The sequence below is a fragment of the Triturus cristatus genome, chromosome 3_2, assembly GCF_964204655.1.
Source record: "Triturus cristatus chromosome 3_2, aTriCri1.1, whole genome shotgun sequence".
Lineage (NCBI taxonomy): Eukaryota > Metazoa > Chordata > Amphibia > Caudata > Salamandridae > Triturus > Triturus cristatus.
Genome location: NC_140584.1, coordinates 1,119,358,421 through 1,119,379,887, shown reverse-complemented (window position 1 = coordinate 1,119,379,887; position 21,467 = coordinate 1,119,358,421). Strand labels below are relative to the sequence as shown.

The following is a 21,467-nucleotide window of genomic DNA, read 5'->3' as shown; positions in this document are numbered from 1 at the left end:
AGGACAATGTTTTTATTGTTATGTCAGTGTTTAAATTTCAGTGTTTTATGTATACACTCATATCCTTTAAAGAAATGTGGAGTTTTGTTTTTTGCTTATAACCAAGTTAGAATAAATTACTTGTTGTAAACTTGTATACCGTACCAGTGATTAATATTTTGACGGTCATAGCTGCGAAACCATTTGTTTCCACAGGATACCAGAGATTTTCAGTTTTTTGTACCCCGAGCCCAGGTTCTGTTGGGATCATTAGAGCAAATCCTTGTTTGTTGTTATTAATGTGCATGCACGTTTTATATTGAGAGCTCCACTGACATCTGTGACAATCTGCAATTTGTGTGGTTAATAAAAACTTTTTTTTTTTAAAAGAGACTCACACCTGCAAGTCGGGTGTGTATTAGTTTTCTTGTTATATAACTAAGTGCTTGTCTGTACAATTTTCTTACTGCGCTGCTTGGGGTGGTGTTGATTGCTGAGCCAGAGTAACCCCATATGAACCTTCATGCGTAGACTGTGATTGCTCTTCATCGCTACCACTGAATGTCAAGTTCTGAAACAGTCATACTTGTCCCAGTTTGCAGAGTCATAGGCCCTGGGACAGCAGTGGCAAACAAGCCAAGTTCCCACAGTTCTTCCCCAGAAGGCTCTGTCTAGCCCATAACCTTCTAAAAATGACTCTGGCAGAAATCTCACTTGAAGACCGATATGATTGGTATGAAAATTCTAAGTGAATTTTGGATAAAACAAATGCTCACTGTGGAGCAATTTAAAGTGATTTGAACACTGCCCTGGATGGTTACAAGCAAGTCAATTATTTGCAAAGTGAGGTACTTCCAGTTATTCATACATACCCATCGGTAATGCCCTTTAGTCTTCTTTGTCTCTGAAGGAAAGACGCAGGTGCAGCTTCTGAAAGATTAAAAAAAAACACATTATTAACACATCAAGGTGTATTTCGTTAAAATGTTTACAGGAACTAAAGGGCTAAATTGTTTAGGTGACAAACCCTGCAATTCACAAAATCACAGGTTTTGTAAATGCACTTTTTTTTTTTTTTTTTTTTAAATGTACTAATTCCATTTTGCAATTTGGAAAATCCTTTCCTAAACAGAAAACTGCAATTACAAAGGGGACAGAAAGCATCTTCCCCTCCTAACTGCGATTTGCAATGAGATCTATCAAGGGCTTGCGAGTGGAATTGTATTCACTGATCATTAAACAGTTACCAATGCCTTAAAGGAGTACAGATGGAGTCATTGGAGAAGATAAGAGCAGGCAGTTGTCCAGTGTACCACGGCATGCTCCTCCTGATGTCTTCACACATTATGTAACGGGACACCGGTGGTCCTAGCAGAGATCAAAACATTCTTCCAAAGTGACTTATTTTACTTTTTCCAAACTATTTCTTTAAATAGGTACCCAAGCATAAACAAAAAAAACTTATGTCACTAGGAACGGATTTAAATTTTTATTTTCATATTTAAGCATTGTGTTATTCAATTGGTACATTTAAGCATGAAAGTAAGCATAAAATAGAATAATTTGAGCAGTTGCTCCAAGGTAAGTGCAAGGGGATAAGTGGTGGGTTGAGTGCTCGTGAATTTTAGATAGGGTTGATGAGGTAAGAATACAAAGAACAAAGTCAAAACAATAGTTTGAATATCTCCAAGTCTATAATATGTCCGGAAATAAATCACACATTTCCTATGGTCCACATCAAGTTATAGACTGCAAATAATGGTCTATAGAGAGGGCCTAGTTCTAGTACAGGCTAGGGTATTAAAGAGGTCACTGTTTCGACCCAGAGTGTAGGGTGAAGGCCAATAGTTCCTTGCAGAGGGGTCTTCTTCAGGATGGAGATGGGAGCAACCTAGGAAATAATTCAAAGGGAAAGATACGGTACCTAATAATTTATAGAAAAAAGCTTTTTTTATGCTTGCGTGTATATATATATATATATATATATATATATATACATATATATATAAAAAATAGTTTGGAAAAAGTAAAATAAGTCGCTTTGGAAGAATTTTTTGTACTCTGCTAGGACCACCTATGTCTCTTTACATTTACTACCCAGGTCCTACGGATTTGTTTGGGCTTGTAATGGTCTTCCCAAATGAGACACCTTTAATTTTTTAAAGCGCAACCGTTTGCTTTGAGGAACAATGGCTGCTTTAAAACAATTCTTTCCCATTTGAGCATGTAATCATAGGGATGTTGGCCTCCTGTTCGCTGCAGGCCACCATCCCTGTGTTTATAGGCAATCAAAGAGGATCATAAAAACGACCTGCCTAATTGATATTCATCACGCTGGTCATTGTGTGAGCACCTGCCACTGGACATTTTGCAGCATGACCTAGATTACAGAGGTTGCATCCGAGAAAAAGGCAGATCATAAAAACTTGGTGCACAATTTGAACCTGCTATTTACGAGTTAGGTTTTTGGACATCTGCCCACGGTGCGCTTGGGGTGATCACAACCACCCCCAAAATCAAAGTTAGGTGTTTCTAGGACAGCACTTACTTCCAACAGCTTGGTACCAATGAAAACAAAGATATTTCACACACGATACATGCTTGGGGACTCAAATACCAATTCACAAATGTGGCAGCCACAACTTAATACTCTGCCTTTCGCACCCCAGGTAAAATAACATCATATGCCTGATCCTAAACACGACCTACCCCAAAACGGTGGTAACAGCTCTGGCCTTATCAAGGCTAGACTACGGGAACGCTCTGTATGCTGGGATACAGGTTCAGTACTTAGCAAAACTACAACGCTTGCAAAACGCAGCAGCAAGGTTGGGACTGGACATTCCCAGGTTTGAGCCGATTGCACACAGACTAAGATCCCTCCACTGGCTCCCAATGGAAAAATTTAAGTCTGTATGTTTGGCCTATAAGGCCCTGCATGGGATGGGCTCTCAGTTTTTAAAAACTCATTTAAGATTGTATGAGCCATCCAGGAATCTTCGTTCTAGCCAAGTAAAACTGATTCAGATCCCAAGATACAATCACAATCAAAAATAGCCCTTCTATGCTTTCATTCAGGAAAGAGGTAAAAACCTGGCTGTTTTCCTCCAGTTAGACCCAAGTCTTGACAGATCCCTGTATTCTCTGCATCTACCCAGCACCAAGACGCCCATGGGCAAACGCGCGCTTTATAAATTCATAACTCAAATCATTAATAAGTAGATAAATCTCATAAGATTGTGTCTAAATTTGTAATCCCCATAATGCGTTAACAAAGGTTAGGTTTTCTATGAAGCTTTTTCTGATTTGTGTTATATGCATTATGGGTCAACTCTTTCATTTTTAGGTCTCGCCTGGCTATCGTGTAAGCGATCGCACAGCGAGACTCTAGTAAGGTGCTCCCAAAAGCAGATTGCATGGCGAGCACGCGCACAATCACGTGCATCGTGCCGCCATGCAATCCACTTTTGGGGAAGCGCTTCAGGCCACTGGCGCGAGCACTGGCGACGGGCATGCGGTTACGCGCACAATGACGAGCAGAGGCGCCATATGGCTTTCCTCTCTCGTCATGGTGCGCGCACATCGCACACCGTGCGCTAGCCAGCCTGCTTTCACTTTTGCCCCTGTCTTGTTTTTTTTCGCTCCCCACCTCTCCTCTCTGACCATGCCTCCCTCCTCTTCTTCCGCCCCCACAGCCTCTCGTCCTTTTCTCCTCACTCCTCCACTCTATTTTACAAAACCCTCCCTGTTCAGCTTTCTTCTCTATTTTATTATAGATAGGCTTTTCTGTTTTCAGTTTCTATTTTTGGTCAATTCTGGTGGGGTTTTTTCAGTTTTTTCAAAACCTTAAAAAAACAGTGGTTATCAGTGATTACACATTTTCGCACCGTTAAAAACAATAGAAACAGTGTTTTTCCGGTGTTTATGGAATTTGACTTTAATTTTAATTATTGCGTGTCTACTGCAACGATAGTGCATGTGTATTGATCGCTTGTGCACAGGGTATATGAGGTCTAAATACAGTTTTACTGGACCAGAATGGACTACAAAGTCAATAGTATTCTTCATTATCTCTGAAGATTGTAAAGATGCTTTCAGCATACCATCTAGCAAGTGCTTGGTGACAACATTCTTTTCACATATACCTGTCACTACATCTTTCATTGAATGTTTAAAGCCTAGGGTGTTTGGCAATTAACTTACAAATACTGACTCACTAGAAAAGGGGGCTAATGTATCAAAGGATTTCACCTATCTCTGTCTGTGGCTAAATGTGATGATACATATTAGGAATTGTTTTTAATAAAACCAGCCATTTTACCTATCAGTGAAATCAAATGTAGCCAAAATATCAAATATGATTTTGTTATTTGCCGATTCTCTACAGTTGATAAAATAACTAAATATGCCCTGCATCTAAACACTGCGGGCCCGATTCACAGAACTAACTTAAGACAAAATCCTAAACTTACTACCATTTTGGTATTCACAGAAGGCACTTACTCATTTCGGTATTCACAGAAGTTAGGAGTCCTAACTTTAGGACTCCTAAATGCCTTCTGTAAAGACCGAAAGTCTTAAAATTAAGATTTTTCACAATTTAGTAGTAGTAAACTTAGGACTCCTAAGTGCCTTCTGTGAATACCTAAAGTCATAAAGATAGGATTTTTCTCAGTTCAGGAGTAGTAAAGTTAGGAGTCCTAACTTTACTACTCCTAAACTGAGAAAAATCCTAATTTTAAGACTTTCGGTATTCACAGAAGGCACTTAGGAGTCCTAAAGTTAGGGCTTCTAACTTCTGTGAATACCGAAATGAGTAAGTGCCTTCTGTGAATACAAAAATGGTAGTAAGTTTAGGATTTTGTCTTAAGTTAGTTCTGTGAATTGGGCCCTGCATCTTTAGACCAAAGACCACAAAACTGAAAAAAGCAGAAGGAAGAAAAGACAATGTTTTAGTGACATACTTAAACAACAAAACTCAGAGTAATGTTAGCCCAGTCTTTCTTGATGCTACCTTGTTTAACAAAGTTACATTGTATTAGCCCCTTCAGAAAGAAATAAAAATGACTCTTTCACTCATCTTTTCCTTTCTTTGAATGACACTTAGTTTGTGGTTGCAAAGGTGTTCTCAGTGTTTATATGTTTACACCGGTGATGGCTATTTTCCTTTTGGTGGGGTTTAGCAGTTATTATAGGTTTAAACCTAAAACCAGACAGCCTAATTATAGAATATATTCTAGCTATTTTGCTGGACTCTTCCCTTTCTGCTCATTTGGAATTCCTTCTATGGAGTGCACGCTTGCCGTCCTGTAGAGAACAAGTGTCAAGTTTTCCCGAGTCCCTGCCAAGCTGAAGAGCCGCAGTATAATATTCACATGGTTCAAGCTTAAGATTTTGCAGCTGTGTAGTTTTAATATAATCAGTTGCGGGTGTTAGGCGGCGATTTTCGCCAAAAAAACTACATATCGACTCTTTGGATTGTGGTAAATAAAATAAATATTACCGGACTGAATTTCATGCGGAATCTTAAATTAAAGTAAATAGCTCAAAATAACGAGAGGCAGAATCCGTGGTATAAGAGGTTTTCTAATGGGCTTTATTCCATTCAAAATGGCCGACTCGAGTCGCGGCCCTCAGGTTCCGTCACCACGAAGGTTCAGGAAGTGAAGTACAATAATTTATTAACAGACATGTATTTTTATAATAAGTACATTACAATGAAACGAATGTAGAAGGCGTAACATTTGATAAGAAAAATGACGTAGCAGTGACATAATCGAAACTAGGCGTAATAAGGAATAAAAGAAACATGATTGGTTAGAATTATCAGGCATAGGTGGATCTATAAGATAATACTTGGCATAGATGCGCGCGCGGCAGCATGACGTGTAATTGACGTGTAACTAGGGGGTGAAGGGGACTTGACATTTAGCTCTACATGTGGAGACGAGAAGTCTGGGGTCAAGTCATCCTAATCCCAAATCATATCTAACATCCTATGTTTAAAGAACTATGTTATCCACAAGGAAGAGACTCTCGGACAGAATCTATTCTATACTGACTGTGTGCGTGTACAAGCGTCTAAGTGTCTATATGAGATGCGAGGGGCAGAAAACTTTCCATGGCAACAGGGCTATGAATCACTTGCAGGAGGACGGAAAGACTGAGTCCTTTGCTTGTGAGCTAAAGGAAATGTTTACCTAAATCACTGGACAGGAATGCATCGGCTGGAGAGCAAAATAGATAATTCGAAGGTGAAATACAACTTCTTGGCAGACAGGCGAAAACTGGCCGAGGCAGGCACCGTTAGCTGCACAGGGAGTAGGACAAAGTTCATGGATACAGATGCGAGCTCAAGCTGAAGCTGTCAGAGACAGAGAGCAGGGAAAGGCTTTGAGGACAGAATCGGGCCTACTCGCCTGAACTGTAAAAATGGAGTAACTTAGCCATATAAAGTCGGTGGCCTTTCATACTTAGGAATCGAATATCCAGCCCATTGATGGCGGATCCGACAGAGAACATGTTGACAGTAGACACACATATGTTTGCGTCTTAGAAACTGGAACTGGAGGGAACATACATGTACTTGTAACATGCATATAAAACCGTTGGGGTCCAAGATAGGGGACATAACTGATCAGGAAAATCCACATTTCCACATTCCCTCCTTGTCCCCTTCTTGCCCTTCACGAGACATCAATCTTCATCATTCCATTGATTTGCTCATGGAGCATCATTTCTTCTTCTTTCTTCTTCCGGGATCTTGAGCGAAAACTTTGATGTGGAATACACGATGTGGCACACAGACCACAAATCGCTGGTCCACATTGCAGGCATAGACAACAACTGAAGAGCATAAGAAGGCCAATACCTAGGAAGGATAGAACTCTCCATCCCCAGGCTGATATCACACTCCAAAACCACCCGGACCACGTCCAAGTGCCTGGATTCTCGTGTATCTGGCTTACAATCTTATGAAGGCGTGTTATAGCTTTATATACAGATGGCGAATTTTCTGGTATGAATATGCAGCAGCTGGATCCGATGACCCTGCAAGCTCCGCCCCTATCGGCCAGGATGACGTCAAGGACAAGACGATTCTGGAGAACAACAATTCTCATCACTGATTGTTCCTCTGTCAGATTGCCTAGGGCGGCTATAGTCTCGTTTACTACAGCTTCAAGAGTCTTGGTGAGTCTGCGTATCAGCTTACTATTTGATATAGTACCTATATAGGGAAAGATACCTTTATTGAAATCTACATACTTGTCCCATGCTGTCTCAGTATAATCGACAACTGGGAGATCTCTTTTCTCTCTATTGTGTACTAAATGAACATTTCGATAATAATCAGGGGGAGCTAGGAAAACAGGTGGCAAAAGGAATGCTATGTAACAGGTACCATCCCAATCTAGAGGCAGACGCATATATGCCGTCTGACCACATATGAAGTAGGAATGGCGAGAAGCTCTAAATGAAGATTTGCCTTGATCACTATATTCTACTGTAGTAACGCATTGGCTATGGCCCATATGTATGGAACCAACTTTTCTTACACATAATTCACCCTTAACTGGAAATACTGACATAGTGGGCAAAATTAGTTCAACTTCGGATTTGACATTCAGAATCATAAGATTAGGTGTAAAATTACCTAATCTATACACTTCATTTTCTAAATCAGTTCCTGTTCTACTGGGGTGACCCTCCTTATTAGGGTGACAGACTTTGAATAAAACTAGATTCAGATTTCCCCATATCCAATGTTGTTGATAAACTGCTGTGTCTGGGTCTATGGAATTTAATAAACTAAACCATGCTCCACAGGAGCCATTGTGTGTGAATGGATGTGGAAAGAAAGGCAGAACTCCTTTGTTATTCTGATAGGGAGGAAGTCGGCCACACACCCAACAATTGGTCGCATTACTAGTCTGATGGGAATGATGTAACATACTAATGAATGTGTTATTGCGCAGCGCAAGTCTATAGGATAATTCATGTGGCGGTAGGTCACTAAAAGAATGTTCATCAGTTATATTGAGAACACGTTTAGAAACAGGATAATACATATGCAACAATATACTTGCAATAACTATTAAAAAACTCAAGGAAAACAAAATTAATAAAGTCACAATACAGTGGTTACGCAGTAATTTACAATAAGCATGTCGTTTCATTATGATTCTGGACTCTACATCATTCAGACCTAAGGGATACATGTCGGGACAGATTCAACCGCTTCACCTTGGAGAGGACTTAAACAATCAAATCGTCCGACAGTTTAGATCTGGACCTGAGTTTCTGTTTATAGAGTTCGGTGCTACTGGCCTCAGCCAAAGGTAGCTTTGAGTCAATGGGGGAAGACACACGGGAAGTACTGTTTGTGTCAGGAGGAAGTCCATGAAATTTTTTTATATGGGTGGAATGCACCCATCCTTTCCGTCCTTCGATCTTCACAGCTGTTCTGGTCGTCAGCAGGACCTGCTTAGGCAACTTCCACCTAGGATCCAATTGGCTTTTCCTATCAAAATTCCGAACCAGGACAAAGTCCCCGGGGACCACGTCATGGGGTTTCGCCTCAGTGTTGTCGGGAAAGGCTGCAGCTACCTGTGAACGAGAAGATTGTAGTGCAGACATCAAGGAAGCCAGGTAATCTGTCAGCATATTACAGTCAACATCAGTTATTTTACGGGGTATAGGCGTCCCCCACATATTCGGTGGTCTACCAAAGATCACCTCATACGGGGATAGCCCTGTTCGAGAGTGTGCTACCATTCTCATGTAGAAGAGTGCAACTGGTAATGCTACTATCCAGTCGACACCTTTCTCTCTACATATTTTGGACAGTCTGATTTTCAGTGTCTGGTTATGTCTTTCTACGAGACCTGCTGCTTCGGGGTGTCGGACACAGTGGAATTTCCACTGATATCCCAACAAGAGTGAGACATGTTTCATTAATTCGGATGAGAAAGGCTGACCGTTATCTGAATATACAACACGTGGTAAACCGTACCGTGGGAAGAATTCTCGAACTAGCTGTTTGGCAGTAGTCGGGGCAGTGTAATCTGATACGGGATACGCCTCTGTCCAACGGGAGAGAGCGCAAACAACTACGAGGACATATTTGAATCCTCGACAACGTTCCATCTGAATATAATCCATCTGGAGGACTTCAAAAGGATGGTCAGGAGGCTGAAATCCACCCTGCTCTACGGGAACACTCTTTCCTGGATTAAACTGACAACATATCATACAGGTACGAACTTTTTGTTTAGCTGCTGCTCGTAAATGTTTGTTGAACCAAATGTGCTGAATGCTGTCTAGCATAGCCTTCTCTCCTAAATGTGCTGGACTGTGAACTGTAGCTATAATGGCTTGAACCATGGAATCAGGGAGAAACCATACAGATTTCTCCTTCGTCATCCATCCTTGATCTGTCTGGATCCCTCCTAGTTCAGTCCATTTCTTTATTTCTTCTGCTGTGGCATGTGTCTGTATGTCAATTACGTCAAGTGTGGGATCCTTAATTGCCATACACTGTGTTGGTGTCTGAACTATTGGCTTTGTCATGTCTAATGTGCGATTCTGAGCAGTCTGTTTAGCTGTTCTGTCAGCTAAATCATTGCCTTGAGAAATGGTATCAGTAACCTTCGTGTGTGCTTTACATTTCATAATCGGTATAGCAGTGGGTAGATGTATTGCGTCTAACAAGGCATGAATGAGGGGTCCGTGCTGAATGTGGGCACCATGGGACGTTAAATAACCTCTCTCTCGCCATAGCACGCCGAAGTCGTGTACAACTCCAAATGCATAACGTGAATCAGTATATATGTTGACTTTCTTGTCCGTGGCTTGAATACAGGCTTGTGTTAGAGCAATAAGTTCTGCTGCTTGGGCTGACAGAATATCTATACAATTTGTTTCAATAACTTCAGTGTCTGTGGTGACTGCGTATGCGGCAACTAAATCTCCTTTACTTGTTCTCATGCATGATCCGTCTACATACAACGTCAGGTCTGGATCTAACAATGGAACGTCTGTCAAGTCTTGTCTAGGTTTCGTCTTTATTTCAATGATTTCAACACAATCATGAGCTAGTGGGTCTGTTCCAATTACAGGTAATAGTGTAGCAGGATTCAATGTATTACACCGTCGGATCTCTATGTGTGGTTGAAACAATGTCAGTTCATAACCGGTAAGTCTTGCTATGGTCAAGTGTTGCGTTTGTGTTCGGTTCACAAGAACCTCTACTGCATGTGGTACTTGTACTGTCAATGGGTGTCCTAATACTATGGCATCGCTTTGTCTGATTGCTAAAGCTGTCGCTGCCACTGATTTCAGGCATGCAGGCAAAGCCTGAGCTACGGGATCTAATGTACTGGAAAAATAAGCACATGGTTTGCGTGATCCTGCTTGATCCTGAGTGAGTACTGACAAGGCAGTACCTTCGCGTTCTGTAACAAAGAGTGTAAAAGGTTTGCTATAACATGGTGTTGCTAAAACAGGTGCTTGACATAGAGCTTTCTTTAAACTCTCAAAAGCTAGTGTGTGTTCCTGAGTCCAAGGGAGGACAGTCGACGTGGCTGCCTCCTGTGTTGTCAACTGAATGAGTGGCTTCGCTAGAAATGCATATTGGGGAATCCACTGTCTACAGTATGAAGTGAGGCCTATAAAAGCCCGCACTTCCTTTTGCGTCTGCGGTATTGGCATGTTAGCAATTAACTGGATGCGATCTGGTGTAAGCTGCCTTCCCTCCTTGGACAGCGAGTGACCAAGATAAATAACTCGCTGAACACAGAATTGCAGCTTAGAAGGGGACACCTTGTGCCCCTTGTCGGCTAGGAAATGTAAAACTGTCAGAGAAGCTTTTTCACATTCTGGCTCGCTTCTCGCGGTGATCAGCAGATCATCGACATATTGAAGCAGTGCAGTATTGACTGGCATGTGGATACTGTCAAGTTCTCGTTTCAGTGCTTGGCTGTAGATGCTGGGGCTTTCTGTAAATCCTTGGGGAGCGCGTGAGAATTTAAAGCTGCGCCCATTTAAACTGAATCCGAACAAGTATTGGCTTTCCGGATCTATTGGGACGCTGAAAAAGGCATTCTTGAGATCAATTACAGTAAAGAATGTTGCTTCGGAATCAATTGCTGTCAACAATGATGATATATCAGGGACCACAGGGAATTGTGGTACAATACACTTGTTTAGTTCACGCAAATCAATAACCAATCGGTACACTGGGGGAGCAGTAGGATCAGTTCGTTTAAGAATCGGAATTATCGGTGAATTACATACATTGGAGTCTGTTTCTACAACTACTCCCTGGGCAATTAGCTCATCAATGATTTTCAACAAAGCCACTACAGCATCATGCGGTAACTTGTATTGTCGCATTCGTGGTAATACCACTCCTGCTTTCAATGTAACTCGATAGGGTGTAATGTTCATGCAGCCAACATCCGTAGGGCCTTGTGCCCATAGATGTACTGGTAAAATCTGTAGTCGGGGATCCATGTCTCTAGACACATAGTGACCTTTAAAATCACGCAAAAACAACCTTACTCCTTCCGGAGAACAACATATTATGGCTCCTAGTGCTTTCAGAGTTTTAATTCCTAACAAATTTTCTGGGCATGATTTAGTAAGCAATAAATCTGTAGTTCGTGTCAAAGGTCCTATCGTAAGTGGTAGAGGCTGTGATACTTCATTAACAATAGGTTTTCCTGAAAAACCAAGGGAAACATTTTGAGAGCCTGAGAGGGGTGCCCCTGGAACTTCACTACGTTTTATGGTTGTTCGACTTGCCCCTGTATCGAGTAAGAATTTTCTATCTTGACCTAATAATTCACTATGTACATAAGGTCCTTCTTGATCTACCGGAATCTCGATAAGCGGTAAGTCAACTTCCCTCTCTAGGCTGGTTCATGCGTAACGCTGATACTCAGGGTATTCATACTGTGCAGTCTGATACATTTGTTGTGTTGTGGTTTGTGTGGCAGTAGTAGGCAACGGTGGTGCAGCTGGCACAAACTGTATGGGTTGCTGTGAGGCTGGCATAGACTGTTGCTGAACTGGCATGGACTGTCCATGCTGCATAGCTCCTTGTTCATTCTGATCTTGTCTAACTAATCGTGGTCTCTCTTTTGCAATACCTGTAGCTATATTTCGTTTCAGGACTTGACAATCATGTACATAATGGCCTAGTTGTTTACAGTAATTGCAGGTTCCTTTTACAGGAACTGCAGAATCACCAGAATGTGTCACACCCTTTTTGTGACCATCTGCTGGTACTGTCTGAGAAACTAGCATTTTCATTTTTGTATCCTTCATGCGTTTATGCTCGTGTTCTTGTTCATCCCTAATTCTATTGTGATGATACTGTAACATTTGTAGCATTTGCGACGGAGTGTTACTTTGCCAGGTACTCTCGAATTTCAATATTCTATTCTTCACTGGAGGCAATGCATTTTCCACTAATTTTGTCACAAATAGATGTGGATATGAGTCACTACTTGCTTTTATACCACTATTTATACCAAAACATTTTTCAAATCGAGCATAATAATCACTTGTGTCTTCATCTTGCTTTTGTTTACAGGCTGTGATTGCACCCCAATCTTCCTTTTTTGTAGTTAATAAACGTGGCAGTACCTGTACTAGTAAACCTGGTAATAGTTTAACTTTATCCCCGAGCCCTGAACCTGCAGTTCGGCCCCTTTCTTCCTCTGCTAATGCTGTCCAGTCTATCTTTTGGTCTCCCACTTCCCACTCTTTTTCTTTCAGTTTTTCATAAATGCCAGCAGGCAAAAGCACTTTTAAAATCGTCATAATATCAGGAAAGGTGTACTCTCCCATCAGTAACATGTCTTTAATTTCTCGGTGGAAACCCGCTGGGTCTTTATCATGACTAGGTACTACTTTCTTCATTTCTAATAATTCCATTTTTGATATGGGTGTGTAAACAAATACACGGTGAAACTCATTGTCTTCGCCTTTTATTGGGTGCACTTCCCGTAAAGGATTTTGTCTATCCATGAAGTACGGTGCTCTTTCTCTGGGGGGCAGGGAGAGAGAATCCGGACTTACAAAAAGGACGTACTGTTTACGTGACACTAATATCTCTTTAATTAACTTGTTACTAGAACCTCTCCATCTGTACGTAAGTAGTTCCGTTAATATATCAGGTAAAGGACCAGGGTCAGCATGTTGGCTCTTATATAATATGAGGAGTTGCTGAATCATATAGATTCCAGCTAAACGTTGTTCATCTGTACTGAGGTTGAGAAACGTGTGTGCTACGGTCTCATCACCGTATTTTTCAGGACTAATAATCCAATGAACGGCTGATCTGACTAATTCTTGCTCATCCATGGAATCGAGGAGGTGGTAACCTCTTCGTTCTCGTAGTATTTTATCTGCGGCTTGAAACGAATGTTCAGGAGACTTCAGATTTATTACAGGCGTCGGATACGTTCTGCTATTATTTGGACATACAGAGTGTATTGGATCAGAAAAACATCTAGTATTTTCACAAGATCTTCCTCTGCCTACATAGGCTATGGTCTCTGACTGTCTTGCAGAGTTCCCTGATTCGGACACTTCATCTTGCTCAAACTCGTCTGTTCTCAATCTCTCTTCATGAATACGCTCTATTTCTTTACGTATTTTTCGGCACATGGCTATTATACAATTTTGCTTATCGTGTCTCCCTTCTGATATATTCTGACTCCATCTTGTAAGAGTAAGCATTGCATTCGGGTCTACCCCCGGACGATCTTGATTTCTGATCACACAGTTTATGAGGAAACGTAACAGTTCCCCCTGTATCTCTACTTTCTGGAATTCCATAGCTCTGTTAATACATCCTGGATCTCGTCCTGTTTGAACAAAATGATATATGTTATCTAGATGCGTAGCCATCCCTGGTAACCTTGCTAAATACTCTGCGGCTCGTCTGATACGTAATGATGCCAGGACCATTTCGTCCTCTTTACCAACCACCGGGTCATATCTACAATTTACAAGAAGTTCCTTAAGCGTACGTTCATTTACGAACTTAGGTGTACGTGAATGTGCTGACTCTTGAAAAACAAGTTTATTTATTCTAGGTGGTGTAAAAGTACTGCTAGCACCTCCCGTGGCCCCATCTGGGGCGTCGGGTGTGAATGGGTTCGTCGAACGTGACACCGCAACTATGGGTGTCGATACCTCTGTAGAGTCGACTGCGGAGACAGATGCGGAAACAGATGTGCTTGCCGAAGCTTGCGTCGGGACTTGCTGTTGCACGGGGACAGATACCTGATCCTGACGTTGAACCCCTCCGCCAGACGGTCTATGTGGTGTGGCGTTAGCATACTCGGGGGCTGCATCATCTAGATATGAGGAAAGGAAAACGTCTTCTGCGGTTCTGGGATGCCCTTTTGGATGTACCTTAATTGGAAATAATGGGGGTGGCAAGTCTTTTGGCATCTCTGGAGCAGCCTTAGGTAGTCCTTCGGCTAGAAGGGGATACATACCATTCATAAGAGCATTACTTTGTCTATTTACTTGTTCTGATTTCACTCGGATCCCTTCCTCAATTAATAGATTTTCTTGAACTTTATTTGAACTTTCTTTACTCCTCTCTTCTTGTCTACGTGCTTTTTCTGTTCGTCTATGAGATTCTTTACGCCATAACTCGATAGCGTCTTTCTGTGACTGTCTGACCTTTCTTTTCCATAACTCTTCCTCCACTTTCATGATGCACTCTGCATCCCAGGTTCCCGTTGCGGGCCACCTTTGACTTTCCGGTAATCCCTTGGTATAATCTACCCATAGATCAAGAAACAATATGGCATCTAAGCCATGTTTATGGTACATGAAATGTCCTGGAGTGTCTCTAGGAGGAATAGGAACTGCTTCTTCAAGCACCCCTTTTCTGGTGGTAATCTGTCTTAACTTCGAGAAGAGCGGCATATTGACAACTGATCTGATACTTACTCTTGAACTTACTTAATACGAGAAACACAATAATGAACAGTGAACAATGAACAGTCATTCATACCACAATATGCAAGACATTTTTCTGAATACTTTAAACATTAAACATTAAACATTTAATAATGGTCGACAATGATGACAGTCTGCTTAACTAATCACCACGCTGAATTCTTGACGATAACTGAATACTTCGGAATACTTGATATACTGCTAAACAGTACATATACACTGCTAAACAGTGCAGACCGGATTTGTGTACCCAAATCCGTCTTGACCGGCACAACCTATGTGCACGTCAACACGCCTCCCCGGCGATGGTACTCACCGAGTAGCTCCTTGAAACGGAAGGCCTCAGAGAATGGACAGGACTCGATAACTGCGGACATCGGACCCTCTGGACGTCGGAATTTCGGAAAACCTGGTGGGCCTCTGTATACCTCGGATCTTGCTCTCTCAGCTAGGCTCTGGTCGGGATACTTCGCACTTCTCACCGCCTCGTCTGGGTTGATCGCAGCCTCAGTCGCCCCCGCTTGACCGGAGGGAGCTTACAGGAAATCCTGCTGGTACGCGTTTATGGTCCGTCCAGCTGTGGCAGGAGACCGGGCCTGCAACGCACCGCCGGCGCGTGAGATGAGAAAGTGTCCCTGTTCGGGCGCCATTATGTGGTAAATAAAATAAATATTACCGGACTGAATTTCATGCGGAATCTTAAATTAAAGTAAATAGCTCAAAATAACGAGAGGCAGAATCCGTGGTATAAGAGGTTTTCTAATGGGCTTTATTCCATTCAAAATGGCCGACTCGAGTCGCGGCCCTCAGGTTCCGTCACCACGAAGGTTCAGGAAGTGAAGTACAATAATTTATTAACAGACATGTATTTTTATAATAAGTACATTACAATGAAACGAATGTAGAAGGCGTAACATTTGATAAGAAAAATGACGTAGCAGTGACATAATCGAAACTAGGCGTAATAAGGAATAAAAGAAACATGATTGGTTAGAATTATCAGGCATAGGTGGATCTATAAGATAATACTTGGCATAGATGCGCGCGCGGCAGCATGACGTGTAATTGACGTGTAACTAGGGGGTGAAGGGGACTTGACATTTAGCTCTACATGTGGAGACGAGAAGTCTGGGGTCAAGTCATCCTAATCCCAAATCATATCTAACATCCTATGTTTAAAGAACTATGTTATCCACAAGGAAGAGACTCTCGGACAGAATCTATTCTATACTGACTGTGTGCGTGTACAAGCGTCTAAGTGTCTATATGAGATGCGAGGGGCAGAAAACTTTCCATGGCAACAGGGCTATGAATCACTTGCAGGAGGACGGAAAGACTGAGTCCTTTGCTTGTGAGCTAAAGGAAATGTTTACCTAAATCACTGGACAGGAATGCATCGGCTGGAGAGCAAAATAGATAATTCGAAGGTGAAATACAACTTCTTGGCAGACAGGCGAAAACTGGCCGAGGCAGGCACCGTTAGCTGCACAGGGAGTAGGACAAAGTTCATGTATACAGATGCGAGCTCAAGCTGAAGCTGTCAGAGACAGAGAGCAGGGAAAGGCTTTGAGGACAGAATCGGGCCTACTCGCCTGAACTGTAAAAATGGAGTAACTTAGCCATATAAAGTCGGTGGCCTTTCATACTTAGGAATCGAATATCCAGCCCATTGATGGCGGATCCGACAGAGAACATGTTGACAGTAGACACACATATGTTTGCGTCTTAGAAACTGGAACTGGAGGGAACATACATGTACTTGTAACATGCATATAAAACCGTTGGGGTCCAAGATAGGGGACATAACTGATCAGGAAAATCCACATTTCCACAGGATGTATCGACTCTTTGGATGTTATTGTGAGCTTCCCTTGTTCCAAGTTGGCTCGATCCAACTCTTTTGTCAAAAGTGCTTGTGTCTCCCAAACAAATAGTGTTTTAAAAAGGTTACAGGCCATGTGTGGGATTTGTTTTTGTAGGTTTGCACTTTGCACGGGGTTCCTGGGGTTTCCAGCATAATGTAAAAACAGTTTAGTGCATAACAAATTGTGCTTTATACACTTGCATTCATTATGAACAGCGCACCACAACACTCAATACACATTTGATGCTGCTCGTACCACAACCAGACAATGCAATGATGAAAACTTTATTTGCTTCACAACTAACGTTATTCAGAAATCATTTGATGTCATTATTATGTAATACTCGACTGGTGCTTTGAACATATTGGTACTTAGGGTTCACTCAAACTGCAGTAATTATTGCACTGTTTATGCTCTATGACTTAGAGTATCCCTCTTTGATTAATGCAGTGAGTAGATGAGGTAAGTAGGTGCATTTGTTTATTTCAAAAGTGCTGTCTGCATTTAAAAACAAGCACTGTCAAAGCCAGTAGGTCGGACCTCAAAAAATGTGCAGTTTATTTCTTTTTCGCAAACCTATGCAAAAAAATGACGAACACATGAAAATTATAAACAAGCATTGGCATAGCCAATAGGTCTCGCCTTTGGGACCTTGTAAGTGTTTAGCCATGCAACAGTTGTTGTTGCACCAAAGAAATTGTGCAGCATAAATAAATACTTATAAGGTCCCAAAAGCGAGACCTATTGGCTATGCCAATGCTTGTTGGTATAGTTTACAAGTAATGACTGGGATGAGGATGAGAGATGTAGAGGGAAAGGCCCGATTATTTAACGGTTATATTTATAACTTCTAGTCCAAGTCGTCCTCATCCTAGTCATTACAAACAAACCTCAGGAGGATGTTCGGAATACCAGCACTATTATGGTGCCTAGCAGAGGGTGGGCAAGGTCTGCATTGGTGGACTCGGTTGCTTACCTAAACAAGCATTGGCATAGCCAATAGGTCTCGCCTTTGGGACCTTATAAGATTTAGTTATGCAGCACAATATTATTTGTACAACAGCATCAACTGTTGCATGGCTAAACACTTATAAAGTCCCAAAGGCAAGACCGATTGAATATGCCAATGCTTGTTCTATCTGTGTCTGGCTAGTAACAGGGATGCACTGATAAACAAGGAGGGCCTGTTGTAATTGTACCTACATTTTTGTGGTATGACGCACCTGTTTCCTCTCCATCCTCTTTCATTCCTATCTCTTTAGGTAGGTCAAAGTCTGATGGTGAAAAATAAGTATTCCAATAAGCCCCCCAAACTGTTGTGCTTCACGGTGACAAGCTGTGTGGCACCGAGGACACGCTGCTGCCATTTCAGACTACAGAGAGTTAATTTGTAGATGGATCACAGCATATTTGCTCAGTAGGTGGTCTGCTGCAGAGATCTGTGCGTGCCCGCCCATTCATATATTTCGCTCTTTCCACGGTCTAAACTAAAGCATGCTTAGTTTGGTGGGGAGAATCCCAACACTTGGCATGTACAGCGCAGTGAAGCTGCAACTCTGTGGAAACAAGTGCGGTACAAGAATGCATTTATTTTTTACAATATTTGATTTTCTTTGCCCTGTAAAAAATGTTACTCTGTATACTGCGCTCTGATGCCTACATTGGTGCCTTGTCAATTCAGGGAAGGATGGTGAGGCATCTACACCACTTGTGCATACCACACACGTGCAGCATGAAACAACAATTGTGCCATTCAGTGGCAACAAGTGCATGGGATTAATTACCTGTGGAAGACACCTCTGCTTGTTCTTTGCCTTGTAGTTCTAGCCACCTCAATAAGGAAATGAGAAGCTCTTGGAGTGGTCTTTAATTCCACGCCCTCCCTAAACAGCCACAATCAGAGCAGTTTTGAAAAGAGTTCAACACCGACAATCTAGACGATCCTACTACTTGGCAGCACCACAACAGGTGAACTAGACCTGGAACAGTAGAGTCCGAGCTGAAATACTGCCACATCACATGCACCGAGGATGAAATTCAAGAACAGTAATCTTTCCAAAACCCTGCAGACAAGTTTCTTTTGTGTCAATAACTCAAAACCGGTTTTCTGCAGACAGTGAATTAAGGTGACACAACACAGTCTACCTGCTTAGAGAATTCCAATCTGGGAGCGGGACATACTTTCAATAGGTCTAAATAGATAATACACTGTCTCTCAAATATCACTGTAATCCACCTTCCCATGGCGACAACAGCATGTGCCCACCAATGCAAAAACCACCAAGGTGAGTGCTGAACTCACACCAGCAATGGACACCTAGACGCACTCGTATTGGTGAGGCTGTTTGTAGTATGTCGTCAAACTAGCTGGTTTAACAAGCACGGGCATTTAAAAACACTCAGCCAAATGCACAGCATTACTGGTCTTCTTCCCTTAACTGATGCAATTATCAGTGGTGCGAACAAACACCAAAAAGCTGGCAACAGCCCAAGTCTTCCAGGGACTATGCTATACCCAAGTGTGGAGGAAAACGGATTTCTTTGGAATCAGAAGAGGAGGTCAGACCTCGTCACTAACTTAAAATTTGTCGAACCAGGAGATCACGGTTCAAACACCAGTTTCCCCACTCGACCCAAGCCCATGATGCTGCCCAAGTAGTCACCGAGTCATTACCCTTATCTGCCAAAAATGAGCTACTGTAAGTAGGTAAATCACAAAATGCGGTGGCACTTTAAAAAAATATGAACATTACCATCTACACATTTTCTATGAATCTTTTATCAAAACATTGTAGTAAATAAGCCATCTGAAAAACATTCATTATGACTGGACTACAAACAATACTACAATAAGTAAAGGCCCTCAAAAATAAGGAAGGACCTTCATCAGTAACTCCATTTCCAGTGCAATACCAAATCTCAAAAAAATAATTTATATTCTGGAAAACACGGTGTTAAAACTGCAAATGTTTCAATAACTACATCCTCAGTATGACTTACAAACTTGTCATAACACTAACATTTAGGCCATTTGCACAATTAATTTTAAAATACTTTAAAGTAATTTATTTAAGGAGAACGGGATTTTACACTTCTCTTCTGAAATCAATTGCCTCGTTAATTTGCGAGATCATCTAATTTAGGGGGGCTACAGCAGGTTATTTTGCGGTCAATTCAGAATTGCTGAAGACACGCCGATATAAGTCACAACAAATATATATTAAAGTCAAGATGCAGAATGCACTCATTAAAATGTTCGAAATGTAAAGAGGTGAAAATCATACACTACGTTTAGTCATTGCCTCTTCGCAAGAGCTCTCCACTTCTTCTCGACCCTCCAAGCACAGTAGCACTGTTACTCCAAAAATCACAGGTGTGAGAGGAAGTGACATCACACAAACTGTCCCGCAAGGTTATTAAGGGGAGGGACATCAGAAACTAAGACCATCATGACAAGCCATTAAACGTTTGTTTCATTTTTTATTTTTTTTAAATTGAGGTTGCAAGATATTCAAACCAGCAACTAATCTCCTTTTGAAAATTGAAGGTGTACAGTAATTTTAATTTAACATATTCATTCATCCTTAATGTTAATGCTGTATTACAAGACCTGAAGCTGTTTGTAATTGTCTTAATTTATAATAAAAGAAATAGAAAAAAGATTACATTAACATAAGCTAAAGTAATACTTACTCTAAACATCAAAATACGGATTTAATCGAAGGGTTGTAAGCAGCAACAAGAAGGAAGAGACTGCTACTTGCTAATGAGAAGGGGGAAGAAGGACTTGAGGACAGACCTGGGCGGGCTCAGCCGCCTCGTCTCTTTTCTTAGGCCTTCGGTCTGGCTGGCATGCTGAACTTGGCACAGCACATTGCTTTCTGCCCATGGTGACTGAGGCGCCACAGATGACGATGAAATCAGACAAGCTTCTGCATGGAAGCAACTTAAATACAACGAAACACATGACCCCAAAGACTGCGTGAAATGCGAGAACTTACAAGGTTTGTGGGTTCGATTTTATGCATTTATTAAGAACATAACTTGCGCACACTTCAAAGTGTTTTGTTGAAAATAACATTCTGGCAAGCAATGAAAAAGCTAGATAAATGCTGGGACATAGTTTGAAAAAAGGTTCTGTATAAGGTATACATCACAGAAAACTATGGTGTACTTCTGCATAACACTATTGCGAGTAGAACAAGCGGCCGCGAAAGTGAGAGTGATCGCGATCGTGATCAAAGAGGCTGTGTGGGTGGGAAAGTGAAAGTAATCACGGTAAAACACAGAGCGCGCGGCCGCGCACATGCACTGTAGCTCTAGGCTGGCCTGGTAGCACTTTTTGGAGCCCTCTCAATAAGTCTCGCCAGACCAGCGCATGCGCTGGGTCAGGCGAGACCTAAAAAAAGGTTTCAGAAAAATATGGATTCAAACCAGATCTGTGACTGGGGGTGAATGTTTGATTTGTTCAGCATTCCGTCCATCATCTGTTCTTTTTGCAATTGTTGCTCTAAGTGGGAAGACGGGGGTCTCGTGCTCACTGTCCCACTGGATTCAAGCTAGCCTGATTGATGAGGGGTACATTCTGTAGTGTCTTGCGAGTTAGCAAGGACTGAACCATATTGGCTCCAAATT

General features: G+C 41.8%; 1 protein-coding gene across 1 annotated transcript in view; it reads right to left on the bottom strand.

Annotated features, from left to right (window-relative positions):
* EXO5 (exonuclease 5) overlaps positions 1-21,467 on the bottom strand; it is a 124,232-nt gene that overhangs the window by 92,121 nt on the left and 10,644 nt on the right. Inside the window, exon 2 of the mRNA XM_085649911.1 lies at positions 852-909. Coding sequence (XP_085506037.1) covers positions 852-909 — 58 coding nt within the window. The remainder of the gene's footprint in view (positions 1-851; positions 910-21,467) is intronic.